Raw genomic sequence first — 15,539 nt, forward strand, 5'->3', positions numbered from 1 at the left:
GTAAAGTTTTAAATAGATATTCCCTCACATGGGTTTTATCTGGGATGTTAATCTGCACTTGACCTACTTAAGAAAAAATGTTGTTTTAAGTCCAACATGTCCAGTCCCAACAGGAGTCAAAGTAATTCTAAATTAAAACCTTAACTTGACTATTTTAGAGACTTAGATTTTAGAGTTGGGTCCGAGTCCACCTTTGTCGAGTACGAGTCAAGACCAAGTCCACAAACATCAAGTCCAAGTCCGAGTCCGAGTCCAAAAGGGGCCGAGTTGGACTCAAGTCCGAGTTCTTAAAGGCCGAGTCCCGAGTCGAGTCCATCCGAGTGCAGAAAGTAATTAAATTAATAAATATTATAAATTGGTATTGTACATTTTTACATTCTATTAATATTTTAAACTTTCAACCCATTTAACCAATGGGAATATAAAAATGTAATAAAAAAATACCAATGTTACATCTAGTCATTGCCATTGAACATTTTTATTTTATGTCAACAGAACTAGTTTCCTATCAAAAAAGGTTTCAAAGGTTTTATTGTATTACAAGTGCATTAAAATACAAATGAACCTGTTTTATTATTGTTTCACACTATATTGTCCTCCAGTTAAAGCTGACATTTCAGTAATTTGATGCCTCTCCCCCACATTTGACAGAGGTAAAGTGCAGCAAATGAGAAGATCCTTAATTATGGCATTATGAATTTCTTGTTGTCTTGGAGAACTTGCATCATAAAGTTGCATTGCTTGTTCGGTCAATTCTGGTCTTGCAAATCCTGCAATGCTGAGCTGTGCAGCATCTGTTGGTTGATGCTGCCAGTACACTGAACCGAAAACCGTTTCTCTCGGATGCGTCTGATTTGAGAACAGATGAACTGATGATACTGCGCATGCGTGTAATTTTCAAGTATTTTGTTAAACATTGGAAAGTGTGATAAAATAACTATATATATATATATATATATATATATATATATATATATATATATATATATATATATATATATATATATATATATATATATATATATATAAGATGCATGTTTTTAATCTGTATATTGTAGATTATGTATGGGCCAAAGGGGTTTTCAGGGAAGTTACGCAATAATTACGATGATTTATGAAATATCTGTACTGTATTTATAGTTAATGATGACACATTCACAAATTGTGTTTGTAGTAAACAGAACTGATTCTCTGAACTGATTCTGTGCTCTTGAGCGCAGGTAAACCGAGGGCTTGAATGAAGGGCAATCTGACGAAACGTAAATTCATTTAATAACAAATACATCGCAATGGATTACGTTTAGTAAGTGGATCATGGTTTCTGCACTGATGACACCTAATTTATTAACTTTATATCTTCAAGACTTAAATCCTCATATGCACATTATTGCTGTTACTGTATTTGGGTGTGTTGTTGCAAAACTTAATTGTAAACTTTTCATGATTATGAGGTTTTTAACTGACTGAAGTTATGATTAGTGACTTTATATATTTGAATGTTTGATAGACTTGACGCCATTACGTCATTGCTAATGACGTCGTCGCCAATGGCGGTCATTACGTTGAGCGTAAAAGAATCGGTGAACTGTTGTTTTAACCGGTTTATTGAATCAAAATTGGTTTTATTGTTACACATGACGTGGACTCGACTGTACTCGGAATATTTTCAGAGTCCAAAATGTTCAAGTCCGTGTCAAGTCCGAGTACAAATTCACCCGAGTGCGTGACAAGTCCGAGTTCATTCAAAATTGGACTCGAGTCCGGACTCGAGTCCAAGTCCATGTTTGAGTACCCCAACTCTATTAGATTTATTAATCTGTTTTCTTACAGTGTGTGTACAGTTTTAATTTAGAATAGAGAATCTGTAGATCTCAAACTTTACACTACGTATCCAGTGACATCCCGACAGTGTGGTAAAACTGCTGAATGAATGTAATGTATTAGGTTATACTATATTAAGTGACGTATAGACAACCCCTCCACCCTTTTCCTTGGTTTTGTGTCTGTTTTGGTTTGCTTTGCTTTGCCTTGCATTGTGTTTTTGCTTTGTTTTGTTTGCTTTGCTTTGGTTTGTTTCATTTTTGTTTCATTTTTTTGTTTTACTTTTTTTTACTTTTTGGCCTTTAGTTTTTTCTTTTTCTTTTTTTGCTTGACTTTGTGTTGTTTTGCAATTTTCTTTTCTTTTTTTTCCTCTGTTGTCTTTTGTTTTGTCTTTGTTTTGTTTTTGTTGTGTTTTGATTTTAGTCTTTTGTATTTGTATTTCTATGGAAGCATATGGGTAGCAATAGTGATTGACAGGGCGCGAGGGGGCGGAGACGGCTCGGAATGCATTTTCAATGTGCAGATTGAATTTTGCTACATTCATTGCGGGACACTGAATGAAAATGCAATCGTAAGTGTCTTGACTGTGAGTGTTAATGCAATTAAGAAAAATAGCATTTGAATGATAATTTTGCCACAGTTTTTGCTTGAACATGTTATGCATATCTAATCATTTCTATAATACATTTTCATTTTCATTTTGCAACATATAAAGCATTAAAATTAGTATTCATTTTACATATTAAAGCTAGTGTGTGAAATGGCAAATGAAAATTATGTAATTTAATTTTAATTTCCATTTTGCACCAAACATTGCACAAATGTATTGGAAAATGTAAATGTAAATACAGAAATGCATTGCCATTTTACATATTACATTTCAAATTGAATATTGCTACCCATATGCTTCCATATATTTCTTTTGGTTTTTTCTTTTGTTGCATTGCAAAATGTTTTTGTTGTTGCTTTTTTGTATAATGCTTTTAGTTCTTTTTTGTTTTGATTTGTTTTGTATTTGTTTTTGCTTTTCTTTAGTTGTTTTGCTTTTTTTGCTTTGCTTTGTGTTGTTTTTATTTGTTTGTTTTGATTTTCTCTTTTATGTTTAGCTTTTGTTTCTTTGTTTGTTTTTCTGTTCTTGTATTTCTTTTTGTTTTGTCTTGTATTGTCTTTCTTTGTGTTTTATTTGTTTCCTTTCCTTGCTTAGTATTTAATTTGCTCTGTTTTATTTTGTTTGCTTTGCTTAATTGTTTTGCTTTGCTTTTTTTTATAATGGTCCTGTCATTTACTTGTAGATTCATTTTAGGGCTGTCTGTCAATGGAAATATTTTATTGTATTTTATTGATTAATCTTGTGATTTTTTTCAAAGATTAAACTTTAACACATACAGTTTCTTTGAGTTTTGAAGAAGAAAAATAGACCTTTTGTGTAATTATTGGGTTTATAAACTTGTAATGACGCTCACAATGCAAAATATTTCTAATAATTTACTAAACCCAATCTTTAATTTAATTCAAATTCACAGGGAATGCAAAACAACTTGTCAATGCAAAATCAATAATAAATATCAATCAAATATACACTAATTCAATAATTTAAAAATAACTTCCCCTATGCTTTGGATACTGGATGTAATCCCACATAAAATAAATTACCAGTATATCAGTGAAAGTTTTAAAGTCATTTCTCCACAGACTGACTCTTATCTTTGAATGGCATGACATGAGTTGGTTACAGCAGACAGATCTTGAGCTGAACAAAAGAAAATGTAAAAACGTTGCAAAGCCGCTCAGTATTCCTCACACTCCTCCTGCTATCGAACGTGTTTCTCCTGAGAGTAGACAGTGTGAAATGTCAGATACATCTGCAAGATCTATTTTTAGCTTTTGTATAACAATATTTTTGTCCTCAAAACCCTCATCTTGTGTAAAATGGAGTGTCACTTGTAGAAATGTTTCATTGTCAGTGTCAGTATAATATATATGTTTTCATAACTAAATGTTAAACTTTATTAATTAAATGTTATCTCAACATTTGAATTATAATATTACATAATATTAAAAGTTTAACCCACTGTAAAAATGCCATGATATTTTGATCCTTTGTGGGAAGGAAAATGCTGTGAGAATAAAAATACATTTTCAGGTATAACTCTTTTAATGGGGTATATATTGTGGATAAATATTGATATCAATATGTCAATGTTAAATAAATGTTAATGTCAATGTTAAATAAAGTAAATCATTTCCAGGTAGCATTTTAATAATACGTTTTAGTGCAATGCTAATATAAAAGCAATTTATCATGCAAAAAAAAAGAAAACGAAAAAAACTGCTGTCTGTGAATATACAGCTTCTTCTATATTTTACAAAGAGGGATCATCACACTGTGAGATCTTTGGCATTAAAATTTAATTTTTTTAAGCTCCCTTGATCATAAAAATACAGGGCAGTTTGCCATAAACCTTGTCTTTAGCGCTTACTGTGACAAAAGTGCTACTGAATATAAAAGGGTGACATTTTCCTCTTGGTTTCAGATCATAGTGGGAATCATCCTTCTTTATTACCTCCTGGGAATAAGTGCCTTGATAGGGGCCACGGTCATCACCCTCCTGGCTCCGGTGCAGTACTTTGTGGCGACGAAGTTATCAGATGCACAGAAAAGCACATTGGTGAGCTTCTTTACTTTGTTTATTAATGTCTTAAGAAACTGTGCACATAAAGATTTTGTTCAAACACATATGACATGTGTACAGGGAAGTACACATTTATTTATTCAAATAATAAACCTGTCAAATATTGAGCTCAAATAAGAGCCAGGAGATTTCAGGAGCCTCTAGCATTGTTGCTAATGAATAATTTATGTGCTGATGCTCAGGAATATTCCAGCGAGCGGCTGAAGAAGACCAATGAACTGCTGCGGGGTATCAAGCTCTTGAAGCTGTATGCCTGGGAGCACATCTTCTGCTCGAGCGTGGAGGAGACCCGGGGCAAAGAGCTCACCAGTCTGCAGACCTTTGCCCTCTACACCTCCATATCCAGTAAGACTCAGCTTTCACAGTTACCTGCGATTATATTAAGACTGAGAGCAAACATGCTTGTTAGGGTAGGGTTAGAGATGTCATGGTTATATATATTATATAAGGTTCTTTGCATTAAAGCAAAAAATAACACTTTTTTGTATAATGGTTAAAACTGTGAGCACTAACAGCTCAGACTCTCAATTGTATCAGCAGCAATTTTGGCAGAAACATAACATGTGAATCTCCCAGCTGGCCAAATTCACACAGCATTATGAGTTATCACTGAGTTATCTACAGGCATCGCTGCAAACGGTGTTGGACCCAGTGTAGCAGACTTATTTTAGATAATAAGAAGTGTAAAATTGCAAAGTCTGGAATAATAATTAAAATGAATATTTAAAATGCAATACATATAAAATGTAAAAGAATCCATAGAATTAGTTCTTAATAGTTTATAATTTTATTTGCTTTGTGTGTGTGTGTTTTCTATACATTAATAATATATACTTATTATTTAGTTCATTTTAATTCATTTTTTGCAAAAATAAAAATATAAAAGTGTGTCTGTGCATGTATGTACAGTATATTTAACAATAATTTAAATGCTTATATAAAACTAAATATTAGTGCTGTCAAAATTAGCAAGTTAACGCGGTTACTATGTTTTTCCAGTTTTTAACAGCATAAAAATGATTTAGTGCAGGGGTGACGCTACTCACAAACACTGCCTCTGTCTTTTTCTTGACAAGAATTGCGTTTATTTAGACGCAGAATGTTTTTATGACCACAACAAACTGGAGAATTTTTAGATGGGCACTGCACTTCACCTCAGCTCCAGTCGCGAGTCAAACGAGCGCGGAAACGATACAGGTGATGAGGATCTTCAGAAGAACATCAGTGGACTGCGTTCAGATGAGATGTTGTCTGGCCATATATCAGTAAAAAACAATCTTCCTGCCCTGTCGGCTGTTATACTATGCTCATTGCGCGTGCTCTTCAATTGCACGCACAAATACGGCATCACGCGCTGTAACCTGTATCGTTTAATATTAAAGTGTGAATGAAACCACAAGTGTGCATGTCAGATCCATGTCACGTTCAGCAGTGGCAGCTCTTAAAGTAATAGCAGCCAAATAACCTAATAACGCAGATGCTGTGATGTGGGTTAATTAAAGAACAAAACAACAAAAAGAGGAAATCAATCATTTTTGTAGCTTAACGGACTCATCTACATTTAATTTAGAATTTAGCATTCGAAAATTTTATAAAATGTCTTTATATTTCCTAACATGCTGAAAGTAAATATGACATTTATTACAATGGGTTTATGTGAAGCATTTTCATATTTCAGCCTGTCTTCAGCCATTCTTGCTGGGAAGTAGAAGCAAAACATGCATAAATATATTTTTATCACTGGTTTCTTGCCAAACACACTTTGACGGGGGAAAATGCAGAGAAAATACATCTATATTAATGGACTGGTCTTGGAAATTCTCAAGGAGATGCTACAAGATGCTAAATATTTTTTAATAAATGGAGGTAAGAAATACAACCTGTAACAAACTCCCAAAGCACTGAAGATTATAATCAAGAGCTGCTGGCTGCATCTGTGGAGTGTGTTTGTGTCTTTGACACCGCTGATCTTTAAAGCCTCTCTGATTTAAGCCAAGGTTACACTACAAAGTTCTCATCTCTCTCTCTCATCTCTTATTTCGGTGTTTTTGCAACATTCGCAGTATTGGAGAAGGACTGTGTTGCTCAGCAGGAGAATATCCTGCATGCGGTGCTGTAAAGAGACTTTGGCTTCATGCCATCATTAAGTCTGAATGGCTGCTTTCTTCCCTGAGTTTACTGGACAGTAAACTGATCAATGTTTTCACATTCAAAAGATCCACGGGTTTCAATTCTTCACTACTTACTCTTTAATGAACAACAACTACAGGTAAAAGAATCACAAATAACCTCAGGAAATATAGCAGGAGGTCAAACGAGAACATCAAAAACCTTCCAGCTTCAGCAGGTAATGGGCAAAGAGCCTGTCACACAGCAAACTCAGCTGGAGAAGAACGTCCAGCAGCAGTGGAAACTGCAGCGATAGCAGAGAAATATCTGATAGCCTGATGTAGACACAGCAGAACTCATCACTTTGATTACACTTCTATCCCTGTAGGTATTAAGATAAAACAAAAACATCTTGTCTCTGGACTGAGCTTGTAAAGCCTTTGTCGGCTCAAAAGAAACAGAGTTAATGTTTCTGACATAAAGCTCACAGCAGGTCCGACTGCAGGTCATTTCTTTTATTCGTTCTGCTTAGTGTGTGAAGGCAATGGAGAAAACTGTTCAGCCGCAATCCTGCTCTGAGGCGAGAGATGGTCATAATACAGTTTCTGGTTAAATGAGATGCTACAGTCAATAGAACAAAAATCCCATAGCTTTTCTTTATAGAAATATAGATTTTTAACAATTCTTTTGAAACCTTTTAAGACAGAAACACCATGAGCTCCAAGGTTATTAATAGCCAGCAGTGACCACCTACTCCCATGAAGCTTTGTGAATGGATCGACTGAAGAAAGACACTCGTCTTGGACTCTAAACTCTTTATATGTTCTATATACTTATGTATATTATGTATGTATAGCTTGTAAACAAAAACTTATTTTGGATGCGATAACTCATGATTAATCATTTCACGGCATTAATATATGTGTGTGTGTGTATATATATATATATATATATATATATATATATATATATATATATATAACACGCTCAAGTTTCTAAAATTTTAACAAAAAATTAAATGAAAGGAAAAGCTATAAAAACAAAATTTTATTCAAGATATTAGTAAAAGCTATAGTAGTGTTAGTAACGCTGACAAAAAAGCTTTTTTGAGCAGCAAATCATCATAGACTGATTTCTGAAGAGTCATGTGACATCATCAATGATGCTGAAAATTCATGTATGATCAGAGAAATAAATTAAATTTTAAAATATATGCAAATGGAAAATAGTTGTAAAATAGTAGTCACAGTTGTAATGTTTTTACTGTATTTTTGATCAAATGCATGCAGCCTTTTGAACATAAGAGACTTATTTCAAAAACATAAAGCATTTTTCCTTTTGAATATCAGTATACAGTATAAATATAAAAGTGCTTTCAGTAGCTGTCAGAGTGCTGAAGTGAAAGCTACCATTCTGTCTGTAATATCTAGGCAGAACTGGGTCATCAACACATTTAAGTGAATCTGAAGCATCTAAAAAAAAAATAGTAAGCAGCTCTTAATAAAATAAGGTCGGTGCAGGAATGTGTTTGCTTGTCAACGTGCGTTATCTGTCTGAAATACCTCTGAGATTTTTAGTTATTAGCTATGAGGTATTGCAGGGATAGTAGGGGTTTGTGCTGCCCCACAGGGTACTAACTAAAATCTGAACAGACATTCATGAGTTATGAATGCAGTCAAGTCTCGTTTGCCCTCATGTAATGGAACGCAAAGATGTACAATTGTGAAAATGATAGCGAGAAACAATCATATCCGTTCCTCAGCATTATACAGGGGTTTAACTGCCAAAATCAATTATTTATCATCAATTACTCAACAGCATAAACAGATATTTGCTGATTTACTATTGACCAACTTTATTCTTTAATTAGCAAGATTAAGGCATCTATTCGTTCAGTAATGTCAGCAGCCAGCTGGCAAACCAGTTCTGCAGATCCAGCATCTTTCAGCTATCAGCAACTTTGTGAATGTGCTGAAGTTTCTTACACTGCTGAATGGATTCACTGTGGATTCACTCTGCTGTGGCACTTACAACACTTACTGTACAACAAGCTGTTCACAAAAGCAAGTGGATTTATGGAATTGCACTTTCCTTTATGTAGTTTGGAAGCTATATTGAGTTTTCAGGGCTCAGAAAGAAGGACTTTTCCCTGCTGGCCCAGAATATACACATAGCCCGATCTCAATGCAATTAATACATATTTTAAGGGGTGGCTAACTTGTACGAATTTGTGCATTTTTTTCTAAATCGTACGTATTTTATGAGAAAATAATTTCTAGCAAATATGAAATATATCGCTATTTGTTGTTTAATTTAGTTTATTTCTCTTTATTTATTTATATAATTTACTTACTGTTCTTTTTATTCTTTTACTTTATAATTTTTTTCAATATGCTTATTTATTTTTACTTTTAAAATGTACATATATTGTACATACATGCTAGAAATACCTGCATTTTTTAATATAAAATTGTGTTTTCTTTACAGTTTATTTTTCGTCAACATTTTATTTATTTTTTTGACAAAAATACATAATTTACCAAAATATAACTTGGAAATGGAGGAAATTATACATATACATATTATATGAATATGTGAAAATGAGCACACATAAATATGTCATAATGAGTGTTCAAAATCATCTATAACATGTTACAAAAAGTTTTGACCAGGTAGTTAAAGATTATCGCAAGTTTTACAATAAAGTATTATTTCAGTTCCCTTTCAAAGGAACTTCAAAGGAATTGAATCCTCTAGGGGTCGCTATGGGGAACACTTCATCATGACCCGTGTCTGAAGCATAGATTTAAAAAACACCAATGAGTTGGCCTGCAACAGCCAAGGATGTCACTAGCGGTGTGACTATGGATAAATAGGCGCCAGGAAAAAACGTCATCCTCTTCTTCGTCTTCACTGACTGTTCTGTTTGAAGCGTGCATCTTAACGAACTGGTAAGAGCAATCTTTCTCTGTCTATCATGGCGACCATTAGCAAAGCATCTAGACAGTGTGTGCATCTGTGTCGGCCGTATTTGACAAACGATGAAACACAGTCTTTGCATCATTGGTTTGGGTGAAGAGCACGCATGCGATGTCCTTGAGAGGGCAATCTGCATGCATTGTGAACGTTAATCAATGAAAAAGCTCGGCTCTTGTTTGTCTCTCTTATCAAGGAAAGAGGGGCAGCCATCTTGTGGGGATCACAGGTGGATCTGACTGAGGAGTTTAGAGAGGGACTTTCTCATTCACGCTCATTGACGAGAGTGAGCCTCAGGAGGAGGATGTTATATCTTTAACACTTTCTGATACTGAAGGTTAGTGCTCTGCAGGGTTCTACCCAGGAAGAGCTGGAGATGTCCGAGGGTGGACGAAGAAGCCGAGGCTGAGCCTTCTCAATCCTGCTGCCCTGCGTATGTAGAGCTGTTGGAGGTTATGGATCGCGCCACAGCAAAGTTGGAAACGTGCCAGTAAGGTGACGCAGCGAGGTCGGCTCAATGAGCGTGATCTTTCTGACCATAGCCCTCCAGCTCAGGTGAGCATTCCATTTTTGCCTGATCTCCATGCAAAGGTCGAAAAGGAATGGAAAAGGCCATTTTCTTCTTGCATCTATCGGTTTCAGCATACCAGTTATGCCAACATCTAGGCGATGTGCGAAAGCGGCTATGAGAGGATGGCCCCTGTAGAAGAGACGCTGGCTAGCTATCTTTCTGTGGGGGAGACGTCTTCTCTTAAATCTCCCTCCTTGCCATCTTAGCCCTGTCAGGATACATCTTGCTTAAATGGCAAGACATATGTAGCAGAAGGTCAGGCTGTGGCTTCATTGCACACAATGGCAGTGCTTCAAGTATATCAGGCTGATCTGAAGGACCTGGATAAAGACAAGGGCCTATCTCCTTATCACTTAGCCGAGCTGCACCACAACACAGATCTCTCTCTCCATGCTACCAAGCAGGCCGCCTCCACCATGGGAAGGTCTATGGCAGCCATGGTGGTAGCGGAGAGACATCTGTGGGTGAACCTGGCAGACATCGGGAAGAAAGAAAGGGGCTTTTTTCTCGATGCTCTGGATTCGCCTTGCAAATTTTTTAATACCTCCGTTGAGGCGGTAGTCAAGAAGTTCAGGGAGGCATAGGCGCGCTCGGTTGCCTTCAAATGCTTCATTCCACGAAGGTCCAGGTCTGAGCCTGAACCGAATGCTAGTGTCATGACTCACACTTCTCCCCCTGTATGGTAAGAGTTTTGTTCTCAGCTTCGTTCCCTTTCTTTGAGATGGTTAGACCTTGGTTTCTTGGGCTCCACTCAGCCAGTGTTTCTTTATTTATACACTTTAAGCACCGCTTCCCTCAACATGAGGGGCTATTTGGGCGGTTCTCCTGGTAGTTTAGCAGCACTCTCCTTTACCAAAAAGGGTCACCTATGAGTACCACTCTCTTTCTGAATTCGGAGTTCTCCTCTCACGTGAGATTGAGTTCTCTGTTTTTCCACAGAGTGCTCAAGCATTATTACCAGACATCGAGTTGATGACTCTCAAATAGTGTTGTCACGATACCTGAATTTCAGTATTCGGGACTGATACCAGTAAAAATCCACAGTTCTCGGTACCAAACTAACACAAAAATATGCAAAAAAACCAATGCCATTTTTTATACTTATTTACAATTGTGTTTAATGTTTATCGACAAGTAATATAATTATGAAAAACAGTAAACAAGTTTCACCTAAATTTAATTTGTCTTTTAATTAATGAAATTTAAACACATTTTATTTTTTGGTAAATAAAGGGAATTTGCTATTAAAATTAAAACATGGAAGAAATATTGTGTGATTTATTTCTTTAAATAATTTTTTTCAACAGTAGTAGCAGTATCACATACATTCTAATAAATAGTACTAATATTTCTAGCACAATGCCTTTATGTAAAAATTTACTTTTATTTTGACGGGTTACCATGAATACCTTTAAATTCACACTGGTTTTACTCAAATGAAACAGTTAAATGCTTGTGAAGTGACTCATAACATGTTTATGTATTTATGTCCTCATTGAGACGGAAGATGCTGAAATTACTGCAAGCGACACATACTTCAGTCTATGTAGTAGACAAACCCGCACGTCTCTGCCATTCATTCATTCACACAGAGATGCACAGAACATGCAAGATTCATATTTCAGCCAACTTTTGCGGCTTAACACTTACAGATACTGGTCCATATGGAGATTTGATTTGATTAATTTATGCTAACTTAATGCTATGCTAATTTATGCTAACTGACAAATTCCGTGACTGTCCATATTAAACTGTAAGTTTCATTTTCATGACTGGATTTTGAGATTCCGTCCCCGTTTTCTGCTTCGTGGAAATCATAGCGATCTATGCGTCAAGAAACGGGCTGACCGGGTACTCGGAAATCTGGTACCGTGACATTTTTTTAGTATCGACTTGGTACCGAAGTACCGGGTCTTTTGACAACACTACTCTCAAATATATTATTTTGGGATGCACCATTCCATCTATGAGCTGCTCTATCAGATTGCCACAAGAGCCCCCTCCTTAGAATATTATTTAAAATCCATGTTATGGTAAGTGTGTACTTTCTGAAATCCACACTGTGGTAAGTTCCCATGCTAGTGCTCTGCGTTCTTTCTAAAATCCTATATGGGGAGAGCTTTGCACAGTTGCTTCTTGTCCTTTCTTGAGTTGGTAAAAGCTCTGTTCATCTTGGGTGCCGCTCCACCTATGTATCCTCGGATACCTGTCTAAACAGGGTGTTGCCACTAGGGATCTGTTGAGCTCTTTCAGAAAGCTTATGCAAGAGCAAGCGGTAACCCCTGTGTGACAGGCAAGGTTATTTGCCGTATCCCTTTAAAGGAATATTTTTTGATTCCAAGCCTTCAGCTCTACTCCCTGAGGCCCTAACAAGTAAGTTGGGTATGTAGCCTAGGCCTTTGGCCATAAGGGGTAATGTCACAGATAGCCATCTTAATGTCCCAAGGGAAATTCCCATGGAAATGGTAGAGTTGGTACTTAGTGATCGCCATGATTCTGGCCTGCACTCCCCTTAGCATGGCAGCGTGGGTATACTGTTCCGACCCCTAGAGGACGCAGTGTCTCGTTCCCTTGAAAGGGAACATCTCAGGTTACAAATGTAACCATGGTTCCCTGAGTAGGGAACGAGACACTGCGTCCTCTAGCTCCCTGCCATGATTCGGACGCAAGCTTCAGATGAAGAACTGAATGACGTGTTCTCCTGGTGCCTGTTTATAGTCGCGCCGTCAGTGTCTGTCGCCGGCCAACTCATTGGTGTTTTTTCAATGTATGCTTCAGACACGGGTCACGACAAGGTGTTCCCCATAGCATGCCCTAGAGGATGCAGTGTCTCATTCCCTACTCAGGGAACCATGGTTACATTTGTAACCTGAGATGTTTTTTTATTTCAAAATGTAACTTTTACAAATTAATCATAACTCTTTGTAAATTCGTAACTTGTGATTTCTCAATATTTTGTATGCAGCATAACAACATAATCTAAAACTTGTTATCCTTTGCCCCTGTTTTGAAATTGGTTGTCTACAGTAACATTTAATTTAGCAGTGAAATCTGCTCTCAGAGCTGTAAGACCTGAACAAGCGCTTTTCTGAATGTAGAAAGACCTCTGAACTGTGGATTTGACATAATGGCAATATATATTACGCTTGTGGGTGACTGCTAAACCATGTGCCCTGGCTTATTACACTGGTACATCATTGTCAGTGTTCATAAACAGGTTGTAATGAAATCGCGTTTGCCTACCCAGACAATGGAGGAATTGTTGAGGAGCTCTACTAACTGTCTTCGCTTTTATTTAAAGTCTTCACTATATAGTGGACTTACACAGTAAGTAATGCAGTATATTCTACTGGGAAATTACTAGGTTTTTTTTTTTTTTAACGAGTGATAGCACATGGACACATGGATAGATGAATGAGAAGAAAGTAATTTGTTCACTGAACATTTTTGCATCTTTTTTTTGTCTTGACAGTATTCATGAACACAGCTATTCCCATCGCAGCAGTTCTCGTTGTAAGTATAAAACAGTATGTCTGTTTTTAATTGAAACTATAAACACATACTGAAGTTTAAAAGCTCTGTGTGTTTGTTTCAGACGTTCGTGGCTCATGTTCATCTGTCAGATGATGGAGATCTGTCCCCTGCTGTGGCCTTCGCCTCTCTCTCGCTCTTCCACATCCTGGTCAATCCTCTCTTCCTGCTTTCCAGTGTCGTCCGCTCCACCGTCAAAGCCCTGGTTAGGTCAGTTACAAACCACTGATGTGGGATAACATTAATAAAAATTAATTAATAGCAACAAACTAGGTTTGGAATCTGATCCTTTAACAATGCAAGGTCTGACATATGAAATAAGAGTTGAAATTAAGAGTTTTTGGTTCAACACACCCACAAAAAAACGTATTGCAACTTTGTTAGCACTTTAGGTGCGTCCCAAATCTCGTACTTATGCACAATTCTATGACGTTTTGTAGTATAAATAGTGTGAGTAATGCGTTTACTCTGAAAATATCCAAAAAAAAAAAAAAAAAACATTGTGCCCTTTAAACATCTAAATGATCCACTTAAATAACTGAAAAAATGAAATGTGGAATGTTGGACACGTCATGCATTCAACTGTCACTGCTTTAATTACGTTACGAAGGGGGAGGGGCTATCAGACTCTGATTATAAATGACAAAATAACCATATATAATTCATACACCACATGGTTGAATACATAGTGCATAAGATCATAGTGTATGAGTGCATAGTGTATAGTGTGTCATTTGGGATGCAGCTTAAGCTTTAAAAAAGGTTAATAAAGGGTATAAAGCAATATAAGAATTTGTAATGTGCATTGTAATACATTATATCTTTTTATAAATAATTATAACCTAATTTAAAATGCATTTTGTAACAATGAATTGATAAGTGTTATAAAGTATTAACTGTGGTTACAATTATTCAATTCAATATACAATTACCAGGGATAATTAATGCATTATAATTACTTTTATAATGCATTATACACAAAGGCTTTAAGTAAAGTGTTACAGCAAATATCAGAATGGTAATAAAAAGTCACAATTACCTATTTAATTTTCCAATCCATGGTATATATAAAAAAGGTATATATATATATATATATAGAGAGAGAGAGAGAGAGAGAGAGAGAGAGAGAGAGAGAGAGAGAGAATTGTGAAATTTAAACAAAGAATTTCAGAGAAAAAAGCTCAGAATAGAGAGTGAGAAAAAAATCTGAATTATGAATTTATATTTTGCAATTCAGACTTTTTTGATATTTTTATTTATATATTAATCATCTTTTTGCAAGAAAGGGACTTCAATAGCAACTACCTACAGAAAATAAAAGTTCCATCAGATAACTTATGGTATAAGATTTATCAAATATGGGGAAGTTGTGGCCTAGTGGTTAGAGAGTTTAACTCCTAGGGTTGTGGGTTTGAAGCTCTGAACCCCCAACTGCTCCCCGGGTGCCGTCGCATAAATGACTACCCACTTGTGTGTGTGTGCGCGTGTGTGCGTGCGCACGCACTATGAATGGGTTAAATGCAGAGCACGAATTCTGAGTATGGGTCACCATTCTTGGCTGAATGTCACTTTCACTTCAAATACATTAAGATGTGATATGATACAGTAGGCTTTATAGGGTTAACATTAAACTTATATTTTCCTTTTTTTTTTTTTTTTTTACAACCCAGACTAATTCTGCTGCACCAATTACATGGTACAATTGAATGTTTAAACTGCGTGTGGTGTTTTGTGATAGCAGTCGCTCTGCATTTGAAAATGATTTACAGCCAACAATGCATGTTCAGGATTTACAGGTTTTTAATTAACCACCCAGCGATATAATGAATCGTCCCCAT

General features: G+C 36.0%; 1 protein-coding gene across 1 annotated transcript in view; it reads left to right on the top strand.

The window, feature by feature from the left end:
- Positions 1-15,539, top strand: part of LOC113043572 (ATP-binding cassette sub-family C member 8-like) — a 74,026-nt gene that overhangs the window by 17,996 nt on the left and 40,491 nt on the right. The window contains exons 10-13 of the mRNA XM_026203036.1: positions 4,356-4,490; positions 4,697-4,859; positions 13,643-13,683; positions 13,766-13,911. Coding sequence (XP_026058821.1) covers positions 4,356-4,490; positions 4,697-4,859; positions 13,643-13,683; positions 13,766-13,911 — 485 coding nt within the window. The remainder of the gene's footprint in view (positions 1-4,355; positions 4,491-4,696; positions 4,860-13,642; positions 13,684-13,765; positions 13,912-15,539) is intronic.

This window comes from Carassius auratus, chromosome 25 (genome assembly GCF_003368295.1).
Source record: "Carassius auratus strain Wakin chromosome 25, ASM336829v1, whole genome shotgun sequence".
Taxonomy (NCBI): Eukaryota; Metazoa; Chordata; class Actinopteri; order Cypriniformes; family Cyprinidae; genus Carassius; species Carassius auratus.